The 17,875-nt window shown below is 49.7% G+C and overlaps 1 protein-coding gene across 4 annotated transcripts in view; it reads left to right on the top strand.

The window, feature by feature from the left end:
* The window catches only part of DTX2 (deltex E3 ubiquitin ligase 2), a 35,015-nt gene that overhangs the window by 1,297 nt on the left and 15,843 nt on the right, over nucleotides 1-17,875 (top strand). For all 4 annotated transcript variants that reach the window (XM_053995579.1, XM_053995576.1, XM_053995578.1 and 1 more), the window contains exons 2-4: nucleotides 3,528-3,911; nucleotides 8,198-8,783; nucleotides 16,813-16,871. In XM_053995579.1, the coding sequence (XP_053851554.1) occupies nucleotides 3,605-3,911; nucleotides 8,198-8,783; nucleotides 16,813-16,871 (952 nt within the window). In that variant the 5' untranslated portion in view covers nucleotides 3,528-3,604. The remainder of the gene's footprint in view (nucleotides 1-3,527; nucleotides 3,912-8,197; nucleotides 8,784-16,812; nucleotides 16,872-17,875) is intronic.

Below are 17,875 nucleotides of genomic sequence, written 5' to 3'. Positions count from 1 at the left end.
CTGTGCACAGGGTCACGTCTTGCTGCAGCCCTGTGGCCTCCCTGTACTTTAAGTGCGCCCCTAATCCCTGTGTAATCTCTTCCCATGGGATCTTTGGTGCCCTCCCAGTCCTGACTCACAAAGTGGTGTCCTGATGCTTAACGATCCCTCCTGGGCACTCTCTTTTCTGAACAACCTGCTGAAAAGTCTCTATTTTACCAGTCTGGTGATTTTTATTTTTAATTCAGCCCAGCTCAAGAGCTCCCAAGGCTCTTTTCCTTTTCCAGGTACAAGCTCGCATTTCGTGATAACTTTTATCAGCGCTAGCAATTCAAGTTCAGAAACTTAACAAAAGGAGTTGGCATTTTTAGAAATCATCTCAGACCCACAAATTTTAAGATCCTGCATTTAAAGCGAAAGAAAATTCTGCTTTCAAAGGCTTTAATTCCTGTTCTCCAGCTTTCTCACCACCATTTGCTGGAGTTTGAGGAGCAGGGAGTGAAGCTGCTGGAAAACACATCTGAAATGCACTCAGTTTTTTTCCTGTCCAAGTCCCCAATTAAAGCCATGTGGACAAATGTTTCAGAGGTTGTGCTGGGCGTAACGTTCCAATCAAACAAATCCATCCTCAAACTCTGAGCCTGTGTTACCAAATACCTTCAAAATGAAGGGCATCTGGCTGGAATATTTAAGTCTGCACTTGAATTAGCCAGGGTTTTGTTTTCACTGGAGGAAGGATGGCCCAGAGGATTTCTGACTGGAGCCACGACTGGTGGATAAGAGCTTTTAGGGTTGATGTGAATTTCAGCTTTTCAAGGTATTTTTAAAGCTTGAGGTGTAACATTCTAGTCCATGGGATTTGAGTAAAGATGTGAGCTGGGATGTGTAACACATCCCAAACCACGTCCCACTCTTCCCCAAACCCTTTCTGCTGTGGTATAATGCTGAACGTTGTACAAGCAGCTCTAGTATTGAATTTCTCAGCTTTTACTATGTGTGTGCTGCTGAATTCTCAAAGAGAAATCAGGAACTGCAACTTTAGGCCTTTTCTTTCTCATTTCCCATAACTCTGGGACTTGTGTAATTCTGGCTTACTGATGCTCTCCCGCATTCCTCACTTCCCAATCCGTGCAAACAGCTGCTGGCTCCAGCAGCTTTCAGCAAGAACTGGCAGGAGGCTGAAATACGCCCCTCGCTCCTCCTTTGGAGCAGCAGTCCCAGCACAGGAAATATTTTTCCACTCTGATGGGGAAGTGGATGTTGGAGCACACGACCCTCTCGTGCAGCCAGCCCGGGTACCTTCACGTGTGGTCCAGGATTCACAGCATCGCTGCCACCCCGGGGTGAGGGACAGGCTGTTGTCACCCAGCTGTTACCCCAGCGAGTGTGAGGTGGCACGGGAGGGAGGTGGCTTTTCTGCTGCCGTGTCTGCTTGTTTGCATTTCCTGCTGCTGTTTCAGAAAGGAAGGAAAATGAACTGCTGACTCCCTTCTCACAGCCTCCCTCTTCTCTGCTCTGCGTGTGGCTGCAGATGAATATTTGGTAACAACTTTGGGGGGGAATACGGTGTTGGTTCTGTGTTTGGGGTTCAGAGCACCTAGTGCAGGTGGGTGGGACAGAAAATGCCACAGCCTGGCTTCTGCTCTGAGTTGAGCATGGATGATGCTGGTGATCCTTGAGCTGGAAAAGTGTTGGTGTGAAACCTGCCATAAAAAGAAGTGGCAAAGGCAGGTGTTGGATTTGATACCTTAAGTCTTAATTTGCTGTTTTGAGCGGTGAAATAACTGTCCTTGGTGTGTTAGGTGAGAATGGATTACAAGGAAAAGATTAATAGCAGATACCAGGGTAGGATCTTGGTGATCTGGAGCAGTTTGCCACCAGGACCAGTTGAGCTGGGGGTGTTGTGTAAAAATCTCAGAGCAGCTCATAAACTAATGTACACTGAATTCCTGGGGAAACTGTTGCCTTCCTCTTATAAATGCAGACGTGTGGGTGTGTCTGTTCTGTGCTCACTCTCCTCTGTCTTTTTTAAGCTATCAAGCCACATGGGCATGATGGATGGGATGCTCCATGGAGCGTGGGATCTTCCCCCATCCGGCAGGGATGTCATTCTCTGTGCAGATGGCATCCTCCAGTGGAAGCCACCCACTGCTGCTCTGCCTCTTGGGAGACCTGAACTTTTCCATTGGATGGGGAGGAAGCTCACGGCTCCCTGCTGACTGCTGGGAGTTAAGCGAGCAATCAGTGACGTGAAACCTCAGAAGGGAGAAGGCGAATTTATTTTAAAACAAAATGAGTTTCATTCATTCACAGCCAAACCCACCTACACACGAGCACCAACGTGGGGATCTCCAAGTGGTTGTCCAGCATTTGGACAGATGTGTGTGCAGATAGTTTGGACAGGATTCCTTGGAATGACACAACAGACAAGGAATGTCAAATATCAGACCTCTGGTGTCTCTCGGTGATCATGTGATGCCTTTGGATCTGTTCTTTTTACATCCCTTGGGGGCTGAGAGTGGTGATCTCTTCTTGTTGGAATTTATTCACTGTCAGTTTGTGTCTTTGTCTGGTCTTTGGTCTCCTACCCTTTCTCTGTTGTTCTCCAAATCATCTCTTAAGGGCTTGAGTGTCTAGTGCTGATTGTCCCTCGATGTTCCTTTTTTTCCAACCTGAGAAGCTGCAGATAGGTGTGCTTTGATCTTGAGGACCTACTAAATCAGTGCCCTAAGCACAGGCAGCAAAATTTGATTATGCCCTGTGTTCCTCCTGGTTCTCTTGTACTCCTTCCCATCTGTTTTTTTGCTGGGATCACACTGAACTAAAGAAGAGCGTGTGCTGTGATTTGCAAACTGTACATTAAGAGTTGTCTTCTGGCTTTGTTTGCATGTTTAATGCTGCACAGGAGTCACAGGATTGATCCTGCGCCAAAACTAAATGGTCAGAAGCCTGAATGAAGCTGATGGTGTAGCCCTGGAGCTCAGATCAGTGTGAAGAGTTTGGGAACCATTTGTGTAACTCAGTCATTTCTGTGAATGAGTGTTTGGCCAGCATTTGACAGCTGACATTGGGGTGGTCAGTGTGGTGCTGCCAGGAGCAGTGCTGAGCATGGGGAAGGGGCAGAATGGCAGCTTGCCTTGGCACACTGCTGGCTAGTGAGTGTCTGAGCTCATGCCAAGGCTTACAGGTCTGCCTGACACAGATCAGCAGTGGCTCCGGGATGGTTTGGTACAGATCTGTGGTGACTCAGGTGGTGTTTGGTGGAAACAGAGTCTCCCTGAAGAGTGTTTGCCCTCAATTAGCAGAAGTTGCCAGCACTGGCAGGGAGTGAGCAGTGGCACCTCAGTCACCCTCAGCCAGAGGGTTTTGAGGCCAGTCTGCTTCTCTGGAGTCTCTTAAATCCATAGGGAACATCCTCTGTGAAAGTCAGAGCTTGTTTCCCTCTCAGGTGGCTTGTGTGATTTGGATGTGGCTGGGGACATCCACAGTGGGTGGGGCAATTCGGGACATCATTCTCAGCTCCCTGTGCTTTCTGTTTCTTGCTGCAGGTCCCCAGGAGAAAATGGTGTAAGGCCAGCTCAGCTGCCACTTCCAATCGGGGCGTGCCCGGACCTCAGGGAGGAACATGGCAGCAGCTCAGGGAGCGGGGAGCGGTTCAGCCGGGCCGTCCGGCCCGCCCGGTTCTGCCCCGGGGCACAGCAGCAGCTCCACAGCAGTGGCGGTGTGGGAATGGCAGGATGAATTTGGCAGGTGGAGGCCGTACCGAGGCAATGTCTGCAGCTACATTGAGCAGGTTATCCAGGCCTCTCAGCAGAAGGGCCGGCGCTCAGGGTCGGGGCTGGTCAGCAGCATCCCTTTGGGACACGCGGATCCCGCCTTGGCTCCCTATGTCATCGACATTCCAAGCTTGACACAATTCCGGCAGGATACAGGTAAGGGAGCTTCCCCACCCGTTCTGCTGGAGTGCTTGGGGGCAAACAGGGCCTTGTTCTGTGTGTAAGAGCCCTGCAAGGCTCTGCTGTTTGCTACCATGCTGGGCAGCTCTGTGAGCACATCTGCTGCTCTCCTAATGCTGTCTGTGGAGCTGGGTGCAGGCAGACAGCTGTGATCTCTTCAGGAGCATCATCACGGGACCCCTGGAGCTCACAGAGCTGGAAACTTCCCTCCCCCACCAATCCATTCAAGATCACTTGCGTAAAAAGGCCTTTTTATGGTTCCAACCCTCCTGCTTGAGTCCCTTGCTCCCTCTGGAGTTGGAGTGCCAGCTGCTTTACCTTGGCATGCAGCCCTGCTCAAGCTGCTTGCGAGTGCCTGCGGCCCCCGCGCGACACCAAAATGCTGCAGCAGAATATTCCCTCCACTTGTGCTGTGTGAGCCTGGCTCGCTTCCTCCCAGGGAGAAAGGGCAGGATGGACTCAATAGCAGAAATGAGACCTGATTTTCATTCTCCTCTCTCCTGGGGTCACTGGGAGTAGTAGCTCAGAATTTGCAGAGATGACTCCTGCCCTTTTTTGCTCCAGATGTGCTGAGCAGCTGGAGCTTAGAAAAGGGGCAAGGATGGAATGCATGCACTTCATCCCTGGAAAATCCAGGGAGATCCCAAATTACACACCCCAAATGAATGGCTGCTTTGGAAATTTTTCCATCCATCAGTTTCCCCTTTGTCAATGTCTCTCCCATCTCTCCAGGATGCAGTTGAGCATCATCCCAAGCTTTAAAGAGGGGCATGTGCTGGTTTCTTGCCAGTTGAAACAGTAAATGAGCAATATTTTGAATCAACTGCGTGATCAGCCAATTCTGGCAGGAAAGGGAAGTGGTTGGAGCAAATGTGAGTGGTCATCACAGCTGCATCCGTGTTTTTATTCTGACGTGGTGACCTTAGGCTGAGTTTATCTAGTGGTTTATCTAGTCCTGGGTGAGGAGGAGCTTTCTAAGCTGGATGCCCTGGCAGGTGTGCTCAGCTTGGCCTGTTCAAACATCTGGAAGGCCAGCTGAGGCTGTGGCTTTGAGTGGTACAGCATGGACCACCAGAGCTGGCATCAGCAGCTGTTTCTCTCCTGGCTTTTTCATGCCAAACTTGTGAAGGAGACTTCCAGCCTCTGGCTCTTTCAGCCAGTGCTCCAAGCTGTGGACAGCAGTCCTAAGCTGTCTGGTGAAGGTGAGCAGAGAGCCTGTGGGGTGGGTGAAACCTGTCCCAGTGCAGCTGTCCCCCTTAGAGGGTTTGTATCTCTTCAGACCCTTGTGAAAGATCTCAAAACACTCAGGGAATATTGTCCATTGGAGGGTGGTTTGGAGCTGTTCATCTCTGGGGGGCAGTCCAGTTCAATTCTGGAAATTATTTTGGCTGGTATGATCTCATCTTTCCTTGGTTTAGATCTGAGTTTGAGTTGTTAATAACAAAAAGGCTGATTCTGCTCCACAGCTCTCCTGCAGTGATTCCCATTGATCCCAAGGGATGCTGATCAGAGGAGCCAGTGCTGTGAACCTCCCTCCACAAATACCTGTGTGCTCTGCAACGTGACTGTTGGAAAAGCTCTCATATCCCCTTGCCATGGCCCAGTTCTAAGCAAAGCCTTTTCTCTCTGCAAGGCTCTGCCTTAAACGTGAACCTTTCTGAGCAAGCTGCCAGCTGAACTTTGTCATGTGCTGGAGAAAAGAATCTCTACAGGAAACATCCCCATGAAAAATCTTTAAACAGTGCAAAAAATAGGCTGTTGTATTCTGCTCATTAGCTATTAGACAGATAAATAGGCTCTTCAAAGGAAGCCAGGGAGAATAACAGGAAGCCAGTGTTAACGGGAGCAGCGTCCCCAGCAGCAGGGAATGACAGCTGTGCGGGGGGATCTTGTGGGCAGGATTAGCTGTGGGCTTCAGCTGCTGCTCAAAGCAGATTAGCTGGGAGTGAGTGCAGGGGAGCAGCAGGAGTTGTCCTCTCACCACAGCTGTTTGCCCACCCTGGAGAGGAATGCCAGTTTCCCTGCCAGCCTGGGGGAAGGGAGATGTTTTCCAAGTGCATTGTCTTGGTCTTGTTGTTGACTCCTAAAAAATCTTCTTTCTACTGCTGTTTGAGGGTGTTAAAAACACAAGTTGCTTGCAAGTCCTGCAGTCCTCTTTGTGCTGCTTTTAGCTCCTGAGCTGCCAATGGAGCAGGCGAAGCCTTGCTAATCTCTTTGAGATGTGTCCCACTGGACACCTTGCCTTACCTGTAGTAGTCCCCTTTCTCGGGGAGCAGGTTCCCTGCACTCATTTCTAAATGTAATGCATGTCTCACCATCTCATTCCCAGTCCAGTCCCATCCCTAGTCCTCCTCCTGCTCAGGGGTTCATTCTTGAAGTTATCCACCTTTTGAGGCTGTTTGTGTTTCTGAAACTTGGCAGGACTTGCTGGATAGGACCAGTCATTGCTTGAGTTTGCTTTTGGCTGTCTAGTCTGCTTTTCCACTAAGACATCAATTCCAGGCTGGGAAGGTCATCTTGGTTCTGCTGATAGTTTCTGCCAGAGGAAGGTCTGGTCCCACAGGAATCCTGAGCTCCTTGGGTGAGCTATTGGGTGGGTTGCTGTGTTTGACTGGCTGCTAGTAGTGTTTTAAGTGTGCTGATGAGATGTTGTTTGTTGGCTGGTGTCACTGGAGAGTCCTGCTCCGCAATAAGCAGGATGTGTAGTGCTGCTCTGGAGCAGAAACACAAGTCCTGGCATTCCTTGGTCCTGCACATTCTGCCTTTGAGAGAGCCTTAGCCTTTGTGTCAGCTCTGGAGCTTCAGCAGTGCTGAGATAAGGAAACACAGTTTTCACAACTATTGGGTACAATAACAGCAGCATAATCCTCATGCCAGCATGCAGGCAGGCAGAGCCTGAATGCAGCAGCAGTTGGATTTTTGGCAGTATGGAGTCCCACGTGGGCTGTCCTCCCTCTTCTTTGGGATGTGCTTGTTGGGTGTGAAGCTTGCCTGGATTGCTTATGCCCCACAGAGTCTCCAGTGATACCCTGGGACAGTTCTCCTCAGGCTTTAGGTGTGGGTACTTGTAAACGTGCCAGTTTTCACCTGGGGTCCTAGAACATAGTGCCATAACTCTCATGACCTCTTTAGAGGCTTTATTTTACTTTTTTTTCTCTTGGTGCTCTTTGAACTCCTCCTGTGTTGTTACAACTCGCTGCACCCCTGTTCACCCTCACCTCCTTACATCCCCAGACTTGCTTTCCTCACAGCTTTTCCTGCTCCTCTTCCTCTGTGCAGAATGCTGCTGAGCATTTTTCCTGCGGTAGCAGTTTTGAACCTGCTGCAAGAACCCATTTTTCAAAGGTTACAGAGCTTCTGTCCTGTTGGGTGGCTTCCTTCCCTCTCATTAGGCTGCTGCTTTTTTGAAGTAGGGGATAAAGTACCCAGGAGTGAAGTCATCCTGGAAAGCCAAGCTTCCAGGGAGTTCGAGCTCCAGCTGTCACTGTCAAGCGGCCTTGCAAGAGTAGTGTTTCTCCTTCCATTTCTCTCCCTTTGTCTGAACAGCTGCTCGCTCCAGTTTTCAAGTTACTTCATTGTCTTCCCCTCTCTAGTCTTGCTCTCTCTCCCAGCAGTCAGGAGCCTGCAGAAGTTTGCCCTTCTCCAAAGTCCTTGCCCTTGCCCCCTTGTGGGACTTCACCCACTCTCCCATGACCAAAATTGCCCCAACCCTTGTGTAGACCCTTGTGTAACAAAGTGGGCGTTCAGCCCCTTAAGTGCTCCTACAAAGCACTTCCCAATGGTATCTTGTCTCTATAGTTACTCTGTTGTCAAGGCTGTGGGAGTTGTTTTTTTTTTTTTAACCAGATCTGTGCCTCAGCCTGATTTTTTTTCCCTTTTTCCTTTTTTTCTCCTTTTAATGTCAGGGAGGCATATGTGATCACTGTGCCTTTGTGCTTGGGTGTGTCTGCGTCTGCATCCTCTCTCCTTCCCTCCTTTCCCACCCTTCCTCCTTGCAGCTTTTGAACCTGCTGCCAGCCCACAATCAGATTTGGCAGAGGGACAGGGATCTCAGGGATGTTGCGTTTTTCTAAGCTTCATGAGCAAACTCAGCCCTGTTGGGAAGAGAAGGTCTTTTAGTGCCTCTCTTGAGGGAGAATGAGAAAGGCCACCCCAATGTAGGCAGCACGGATCTATGCAGAAACAAATCCCTGGGACAACATCCCTCTTAGTTCTCTGCTTGCTAAATTGTTGTGTTTGTTCTCCCCTCCTCTCCCACACAGGGACGATGCGGGCTGTCCGCAGGCACATCTTCCCAGGGGACTCTGCTGCTGGGCAGGGCATCATCTGGGAGTGGCAGAACGACGAGGGCGGGTGGTCCCCGTACGAGATGAACGTCTGCGTGTTCCTGGAGCAGGCCCGTGCCACGAACCACCAGCGAGTGGATCTCGGGCCCTTGGGCTACAACTACGAAGTTGACTTTGTGGCTCAAGTCCAGACCAACAAGACCACGAGGTTCCGCCGCAGCGTTCAGAGGCGTTTGGACGCCCCGTACCCGGTGACGACCTCCACCACACCCCTTCACACAGGGGTGGGATGTTCTTGCCAGCAGTGCTGGCCAAACAGCGGGACTGGCCCCATCACCACACGCTACCGTCACTCCATGACAAACTTTCCCAACTCTTCCACTACTCATCAGGTTCCTGGGAGGACAGCGTCAGTAAGTTCTTCCAACGTCGGCTTCGTGCCCTATAACAAACCTGCTTTGACTGGAGCAAGGTCAACACCAAGACTCAGTGCACAGAACACCTTGGTTTTGGCTCAAACTGGGAGCCTCAGTGCAGCATTGGCAGCATCTAATGGAGTCAGGTACAGATCCTAATTCACCTTTAAATACCATATGTATGTCCAAGAGATCTGCTGTGCTCAGGTCTGCATGCAGGGGCCTCTCTGTCCCAGAGGACTTTACAAGGGTCTTCTCCCTAGGAGGGAGAGAGGTTTGTGCCTGTATATCCAGTACAGTGGATTAAGAGACTTCCCCTCTGCTTTCTACTTCTTTTCTTCCCATTTGAAATATAGTCCCTGTCGATCAGTCTCCCTGAGCCACAGGGCAATTCACTCAGGTTGAAATTCTGAAGGTTTGAGAAAATTAATAGTGTGCAGTGGTATTTTGGGTTAGGTTAAAAAGCAACTTTGAGGGGGATTCAGGGGAAAGGAAAAGGAACTTGTAAACACACTTACTTAATCCAAATTAGGCAGTAGAGTGGAACACTGCTCTGCTCATTCTAAGCTCTTCCCCTTCAAGGAGGGACCGCAGGATTCACTGTATGTGGCTGAGACCTCATGAACTCTCTGTCCAGGCTAAGTGGTGATGAAGAGCAGAGGTGCCACTGGATTCATTTTCACTGTGGCTCTTCTGTGACAGGGCTGGAACCAGTGTTCAGCCCAGGATTTCAGCTCCTGTCAGCTAGAGCCAAAGGAGGGCTGTGTTTGCACCTTTCTGGTGGGAGAGGAAGAGCCTCACTTCTCTTCAGGCCTTTTGGTTGCTGCCAGCTCAATGAAAAGCAGAGGCTTGTGGTCCGACAGCCCGGCTCCTCTCCATGGCATGGGCTGCTGGGGCAAGCCACAGTTGGTTATTCCACTTTCAGGATCTTAACTCTTCCCGTGCTCAAGCCCTTGCTGGCAGAGGTGTGTGTGGCCTGTCTGTGGCAGTGCTGGCACCCAGTGTGACCCAGCAAGGGCTGGCTGACTGCTCCCTCTGTTTGTGAATGGCTGGAAGTGGCAGAGCCTTGCTTCACTGGGAGTAATCCAGCTGTTGAACCCCTGAGAAACAGCAGGGAACTTGCCAGGGCTGACTTACCTGTCCAAGTAAGTATAGAGATAAGAGATCTAGCAGCGTGTTGGAAGTACATTCTGCTAATTGCATGAGGCACTGGGGTTTGAGGTTTGTTTTGAATCTCATTTGTGTTTTAAACAAGACTGTGAATCTTGAGATGTTTTTCTGAGTGTCGTGTCAGGACTTTCCCTCTTCAGGGTCATCCGAGTGAAATGACTTCTCACATCCTGTTCTTCTTTCTCATGGTCTTTTTTGGGGGCCTTTTTTTCCACCTGGTGATTTTTTGTGTTGCCTTAAGCATCCACAGTGCTTCTCTGTTCTAGTCACCTTCGAGTAGGGCTGAAAATCAGACCTCAGCACTGCCTACAGGAGCCCCCAGTAAGGCTCTTGCTGTCTCCTGAAGAAGCTGCACAATTCCCCTTCTTGCAGGAGTTGCTGGTGGGTGCATGGGGCCACTGGGCTGCCTGGAGCCCCCATCCCTCCCCAAAGGATTTGCAAAGTGACTCGGGGTGGGGAGTTTGAAAAGGAAGAACCAGGTGCTGCAGCAGTTGCCCCACAAGCCTGTCTGGAGTGATCGGTGTCTGGGTACGTTGTGTGCTACTGGCTGAGGGGGGGGACAGGCTGTCCTGAAAGGAGGGAGGATGGGCAAGAGATGCTTGGAGGGGGTTGCCACGGACTCCTGACCATGAACTGAGCCCATGGCCCAGGCAATGCTGACTGGGAGGAAAGGGATGGCCAGGAGGTGCCCATGGCTGGTTGAGGTTGGGCTGTTTGAACCTGTTTTGCACCTCAGCTGTTTGTGTTGTGGAGGGGATGAGGTGGCTGGTGTCCTGGCAATCATCCCTAGCCAAGCCAGCCTTTCTGGGGGATGCAAAGGGATTGTACAGTTAAATCTACGCTGGGGACAGCAGGACATGCCACACAGGGCAAGTGGCAGCTCTTTGGATACCTGGGAGTGTGTGAGTGCTGTCAGACTCGTGTAAAACCCACACCCCCAGTGAGCCCCACTCCCCTGGCCGCCGTCTCTTCCCTTGGGATGTGATCTCCAGTCCTTTGGGATTAGTTTTGCAACTCTCCTTTATCTCTGCCAGAACAACAAGTGCACACAGGGGGGCAATCTGTCTTCCAGCAGTGTGCCATATGTGAAAGGGACTTTGTCATCCCCAGCTGACAGCTCGGGATGGCTTTTCCCCATCAGCCCTGTGCTGGGGTTGAGTCGGAAATGCCACTGGATGGGTGTAATTGCTCCTGGCTGGAGTTACAGTCTCAGGCTCATGAAACCCATGTCCCAGCAGAAAATCCTTTAATTTCTGTGAATTAGGGGAAACCTGAGTAGCAAACTCTAACAATGTGTTTCATTTAATTCCTAAGCCCAGAGCATTCCTGGGTTATTTTATCCACTAGGTTCCATGTCTTCCTCCCTCAGACATAGTACAGTGGTTAGTTCCCCTTCCCTTACAGTCAGTGCCCCACATCACCCTGCAGTCTAACCATTTTGGCTAATTATCCTGCATTAATTATCCTGCCACAGGTTTCTGGCTGTGTTCTCTTAGCTGTGATGTGCAATTCCTGTGCTGGCCTGTGCTCAGAGACCCAAGGGACGGGAGCACTGGGCCACGGTGGATCCTCTGGTGTCTGCTAAAGGTTGTGTTGTGTTCACCCCACAAGCTTTGGCTCCAAAGCAGCCATGACAGATTACTTGCTTTTACAAAACTGCTAATCTCCACAAAACTTGCAGAGGTGGCTGAGCTGCAACTGGTAAAGACTCCTTTGGGAGAGACTGAAAGGCAGTGCAGTTGTTTACACCAGTTTCTTTAGGAAACACAGCTAAAAATGGCAGCACCTCTCTCTTGCAGGGCTGAGAACAAGGTGCCGTTCATCCTGGAAAGCTGCCTGACTCCCTGTGTGGCTGTGACAGTTATTTCTAGCAGGCAGGCAGGGGTAGCCCCCAGAACAGGCATGCCCAGGCTGCTGTGCCACTGAGGGTGATTTAAATGGATTTCCTGGTTGCTGGAGGGCGGATGCTGGTGTGAGAGCAGGCGGAGCTCCAGCGCTGCCAAATGCACTTTAATTTCCTCCTGCTCTCAAGAGGGTCAAAGCCACTGGAAAACCCAGAGGGGAGTGCCAAGGCTTAACTAGATGCTAATATCCTTGGCTATGCTGCAATAAATTACATACATGTGGGCAAGTTATTTTGCTTCTTGGTGCATTAGTTTCCTCTTGTGGATTAAACACAGTTAATGAATCTGGCCTCTCTCATGGACAGAGCTGGAATTTGCACATGGAGTGTGCCATGGCAAGGGCTGTGTCCTTGCCTCAGCACTGTTAACCAGGATCCCAGCCACTCCTGGCAAATCCTTCCCACCCCACATGGGAAAGCATCAGTTCCCTAGGGCAAGAGCTCCCCTGTTCCCTGCACTGTGCTGTCTAATTACAGAGTAAGGCACTCCTGAAGCACAGTAAGGAGTGCCCTGCTTGTAATATGAGCGAGTAAAGCTGCAGGAAGCAATCTTCTGGGGGATATTAATTAGTGTCCCAGGCAGGCAAATCCCTACAGTAGCTCTGCAGGCTTCTCTGAGCTTATGTGGCTTTAGCTGCTGGTCTGGGTTGTGCCCACAAATAAGGCAGGCAGCTCATGGGAGCAGGATTTTGTATAAAATCAGGGGGAATGGGGGTCTTGGGAGCTGGAAAAGGATGCTGACAGAATTGGGGTGTCCTGGTGCTGCACTCCAAATCTCCCATGGGGAACAACGCACAGTCAGTGCTTTGTAGGATCAGGAAGGACCCTAACCAGGGCCTTTCCTTCTTTCTCTCCACCTTTGTATCCTTCAGCTTTGTCCATAGGCATTCCCATGAGCTCCTTGGGTGGTGAGGAGCTCTCCTGGTGCTGGCTCCACTGTGTGTGAGTTGTCCTGCAGCCCTTTTAGCCAGCATGGGGCTACCACCAGGTGGGGTCATTAATGTCACCTGACACTCAGTGAGCCCTGGGAAGGGGTCTGGACCTTAAGGTGTTGTGGTAGCACTTAGTGTGAAGCAGGGCTGGATGCTGCCCTGATCTGTGAGGGGAAGTGTTGGCTGTTGCCCAGAGGGTTACAAAGATGCCATGATAAGAGATCTATGGCCTGGTGATTGTGTGCAGGGAAGAGGAAGGAAGAAAAGGCCATATCAGGTGGAGAGGATGAGTTCCTACAGGCTTCCCCAGTTCTGCTCCGTTGGGGTATTGCACATGTGTGGCTCAGGTGACGGCTCCAGCCTGGCCACCCCGTGTTTGAAGTGGCAGCATCCCTGGATTCCAAGCTGTTGACACAGTTCCTTGCTGGACTTGTGCTTTGCTGTCTCACTGGTGTTGCAGATTCTTGAAATTCTGGAGAAGCAAGTGGGTTTGTCATGCTGAAATCTCAGTCTGCCCTGTCTGCCTCCTGTAGCAGACTGCCTGGGAACCAGTGGTAGGAAATCTTACCAGGATCTTCTTGCTGAATCTCCGAGAACATTGTCATATTTTGCATCCTTTTATTCACAACCTGGTGATTCCTGTTACATTTAGGAACATTCAGCACACAGAGCAGTGGGAGAGCAGGAGCTGCAGCCAACAGCAGGACAAAATTGCACCAGGAAGGAGGAATTGATACCAGGACACATTCAGAGAATTCAGGCGTTGACTTTCAGGTGTTGCAAGCACCTGGAAGAACATTTGGCCAGGAGTCAAAGGCACTGCCTGGTAAGAAATCTCCGTGGCAGCAGGAGCAGGTGTCTTGGTGGCTCCTCGTCTCTCTACACTGCAGTGCTTGCTCTTGCATTGAAGTTACCCAGATCTCCCTTACCCAAAACATCATTTTTTTTCTCCTAACTCAGCTGTTTTCAATAAATGAGCAGGACCTCTCCCCAGAAGCCAGCACTGATATGGCAATGCTGGAATATCTTGAGCAATAATGCTGTGCATTATTGGATGTACAGTCCACGTTACACTACAATAGCAATATCCTTCCTTGTTACCTCATCCCCTTCCTCCCCTCAAACCCCTACTTCAAATCCAGGATAGGCTCTGAGGAGCATTTCCTCACCTTTTTTGGCACTGCAGCATTTCCTCCCACGCACTGTGACTGCAGACCTGCCCAGACAGTGTTGTGGTACCTCAGAGCAGCGTGGATTTCCCTTGATTTCATCAGCCTTTGGGCTTTCTGCAGTTGTAACAGAACTCAGGGAGCGTGGCAGCCCTGCTCCCACGGTGCAGAGTGATGGGTCAGCATATCCCACAACACAGTTAACTGAGATACTGCTAATGAATGTGTGTATTTAGTGAAATAAGAAGTATTTGGTTTCTCCATCATCAGATCAGTTGGCTCAAAGCCTCCAGCAGCCAAAGCTGACACACTTTGCCTTTACACAGGAGTGCAGCTGATCAGTGACTGTTTCCTGGCTCATGGATGGTAATTTATCTGCAGTGCACTCACAGCTTCCCAAACTTGATTGCTTGCAAGTGCATCAAGTGCTTATCTGTTTCTCTCTGCAGATCTCAAGGGCTCTTCTCACTTCTGTTGTGGTTTAACCCAGCAGACATTTAATCACCACACAGCCCCTCAACTCACTCCATCCTCCCCCAGGGGAATGGGGGAGACAATTGGAAGAAAAAAAAGTAAAAATTGTAGGTTAAAACAAAGACAGTTTAACAGGACAGAGAAGGGAAGGAAAATAATAATGCTGATGATAATTAAACATACAAAACAAGTGATGCACTAAGCAATTGCTCACACCCACTGACCAATGCCCAACCATTCCCAAGCAGCAGCCCTCTGTCAGTTCTCCTCCTGGTTTTGCTACTGATCATGGTATCCTGTGGTCTGGAATATTCCTTGGGTCACTTGGGGTCAGGTGTCCCAGCTGTGTCCCCTCCCAGCTTCTTTATGCCCCCCAGCCTCCTCACTGCTGGGGTGGGCTGAAGAGCAGAAAAGGCCTCACTTAATGTAAACACTGCTCAGCAACAGCTAAAACATCCCAATGTTATCAGCATTATTCTCATCCTAAATCCAAAACACAGCACTGTACCAGCTGCTAGGAAGGACATGAACTCCATCCCAGCTGAAACCTGGACAACTTCATACAAGTTCTAACTCATGGATGACTTGGATTTGAGTCTCACAATAAGAAAAGGAGAGTGAAGGACTTCTCTGCCATCTTTTCAAAGCATGGTTACCAGTGTAATGACCCTATGTTCCAGCCCATTGGAAGGATTCCCTGCCTCCATCTCTTTTCCTGGTACAGTGGAAGGTTCAGCTTTCTGCTTTATTTTATTTTTACCTTCCATGGGGAAGTGAAAGCACCCAAGGTGCTGCTTCATCTCAGGGCATGACAACAAAACACAAACTTCTGTATCAGTCACAGGCTGGGGTGGAGGGGGTGCCCAGGCTCAGTGGTGTCTTCTTGGCTTCTCAGGAGGAAATGAGGGAAGGTCCAACATCTCTGATTTTTTGGGAGCAGTTCTGTCAGGTTCCTGGTCCTCAAATATCCTTCATGTCTGCAGCTGGAGAACAAGGAGTTCTGCTCCTTGCCATCTTCTGAAGAGGATCATAAGGGCAGATATGAAGCAACGGGATGAGATAAAGAAGTACAGAAATACCTAAGAAAGAGCTGTGACAAAGAGGGTGAATCAGGAAAGAAAGTCATAAAGACATTTGATTTAGAGCCCTTTGAAATCACAGGAAAGATTTTCCCTGTGTTTGGTAGGTTTGAATTGTAGCCAGAACAATCTGTTGCATCATTTGAAGGCATTGCAAAATCTGGGGCAGCAGAAGGGAAAGCACAGTCTTTGAAAGAGGCAGGAGGGAAAACCTTTGTGGTCCAGAGAGCTTTATAAGGGTCTGGGGTGCTGATCTCACTTGGCTAGACTGCCAGAGCTGCACCAAGCCCTCTGTCCTGCCCAGGGTTCTTCAGAGAGGCCAGCACACATGTGGGAACCTATTCCAAACTGTGACAGGTAGGAGAGGGGACAGGCGGGGTGGAAAACAGCCTTGTGTCACTCAAAAATCTTTTCAGCCCTGGTCACTCTTATGTGAACCTGAACAGAGATTTTAGCAAGACTGAAAGGAGGAACCTCTGTGCTACCTTTTTGGGCAGCTCTTGCATCCCAGCTGGACACAAGAAGGTTTCCCCTTAGTAGTGGGTGATATTTAGGCTCTTGGCCACCTTAGTCTCTGAATTCCTAAGCAGCTGGCCAGCTTTGTGTAATTTTGGAGAGTCCTTGCAGATCGCTGTCTGAATGCACCACGTATTAACTGCTGCTGGGGCATGAGCCTCATCCATCCCAGGCACATGGGCCACCTGAGACAAAGTCCATGGGTGGCTTCTCTGTGCCAGTGTTTGGATTTCAAGTGTTCCTGCTCTGCTAATGTGCATCCAGCTTGGTTTCTTCTCTAGAGACTCCCCATCAGCGTCGATGCTGCTGCTCCCCTTTCCTCCCTAGCTCCTGCTGCCAGCTAATGGCATAACCCTGGCTGCCCATGTGTCCCAAAGTTGAAGTACAGCTACCAGCACTGCCAAAACAAGTAGGTGAGCAACCTGAAAGGCATGTTTGGTGTCCATCTTCTCTTGATTTCCAAATGAAAACAGGCCAAGCTCTTCTAGGTCTCCTTCAGCCTTTCTTCCCTCATCCCCACATCCCCCTTGGATGTGTAGTGCAGGTTGGCTGCTCACAGGAAGCTCTGTGGGGGAGTGGCAAGAGCAGGGATGGATCACAGGATCAGAGCAGGGTCCAGCAGGGGGAATGGATGAGTTAGGAGGAAGATGGGGCTGGAAGCAGTACACATAGCATAGCTCTAAGGCCCCCCCCTTGCAGGTAAGTAAGTCTAGGAGAGAGCTCTGGCAAGGACACAGCTCCTTAAGTACAGCTGCTGGACCAGCGGGAGAAGGGTGCACGGGTGAGGGTCCCAGCTGGGGCTCATCTGAGCAATTAGTCCCTGTTAATATATCCAGGGCCCTGGCACTCAGGAGGCAGTACTGCATTGCTGAATTGTCTTTGTTTTGTCTCTGATCCTTGCTGTTAAAGTAATCTAATTTTTTTCTCTCTAGTGCCCAGGCCTTGCCTGTCAAGATGTCCAAACCCAGTAGGGTGAGCCAGGCCCTGGCAGGTAAGAACTCCCCTGTGCTATATTTGCTCAGTCCTTAGGAGTAGGTGAACGAGAAGTTTGCCTTTCTGTTGCACTTACTTTCTATTTTTGACTTTTGGAAAGAGTCAAAAATGTTGCTGGTTTTTAAGGTTTTAGACCCAAAGATTTTCCAGAAAAGCAAAGAGGGCAGATTGGGGGGAGAATGGGATAGACATACCTTATTAACTGTTTTTCTCATCCTGAGTCTTTCAAAATAAGTGGGATTATTTGAGGCATGGCTATTCATCTTCTTCTGTACATGTGGATGAGCAAGTAGCAAAGGAAAGGGCATGTGAATCAAGTTCAATGCTAGCTGCTATTTTCTGCTGTTTTTCAAGTCAAAGGAGCGGAATAGTGTGAGGTTTTTTTGTGGTTTTTAATATGATTTTTTACAATGTGGTTATATTAAAAAAGCTCAGGTGGTCTTTAGCTTAAAGAGGATTGTGATGTCTTGTCTTGGGAAAGTGGAGACTGAAGTTGAATCAGACATTGTCTCCTGGTGCAGCAGAATACAGGTTTGCTTGTTATCCAAACCTGTGAACACACTACTAAATACAGTGAGGAGTATGTCTGGGAGGGATGAAAGTGCCAGTTTTCAATGCTCCTTTTCAGAGTAGATTTGCCTGCTCAAGTTGAAATGGCATTGCCTTGAAAATGATAATTTGTGCTGTCAGCCTCCCATGGAAGAGTTGCTGTGCCAAAAGCCAATGGCACCTTTGCTGTGTTTTGGCTCAGCCAGTGTCAAACCAGTGTCCCTGGTGTGATGGTACTGGGGGATTTGGGTGCTCTGGTACCAGCTGTGCTCTCAAAACGGTATCATTACCTGGTAGAGGAGTGCTAAACATCTGATATCTGGTGTTTGCTGGCATTTTCTCTGTTTCAGACACTACAGAATGTCTGTTAACTCTCTCCTTCCTCTGTCTCATGTCCATGCATGGTCTCTTGAGGTTATTCGCTCCTGGGACACCAAACTTTGCTCCTGAGTG

Source organism: Vidua macroura, chromosome 20 (genome assembly GCF_024509145.1).
Source record: "Vidua macroura isolate BioBank_ID:100142 chromosome 20, ASM2450914v1, whole genome shotgun sequence".
NCBI lineage: Eukaryota > Metazoa > Chordata > Aves > Passeriformes > Viduidae > Vidua > Vidua macroura.
The sequence above is the reverse complement of the archived record's forward strand: the minus strand, read 5'-3'. Positions and strand labels throughout refer to the sequence as shown.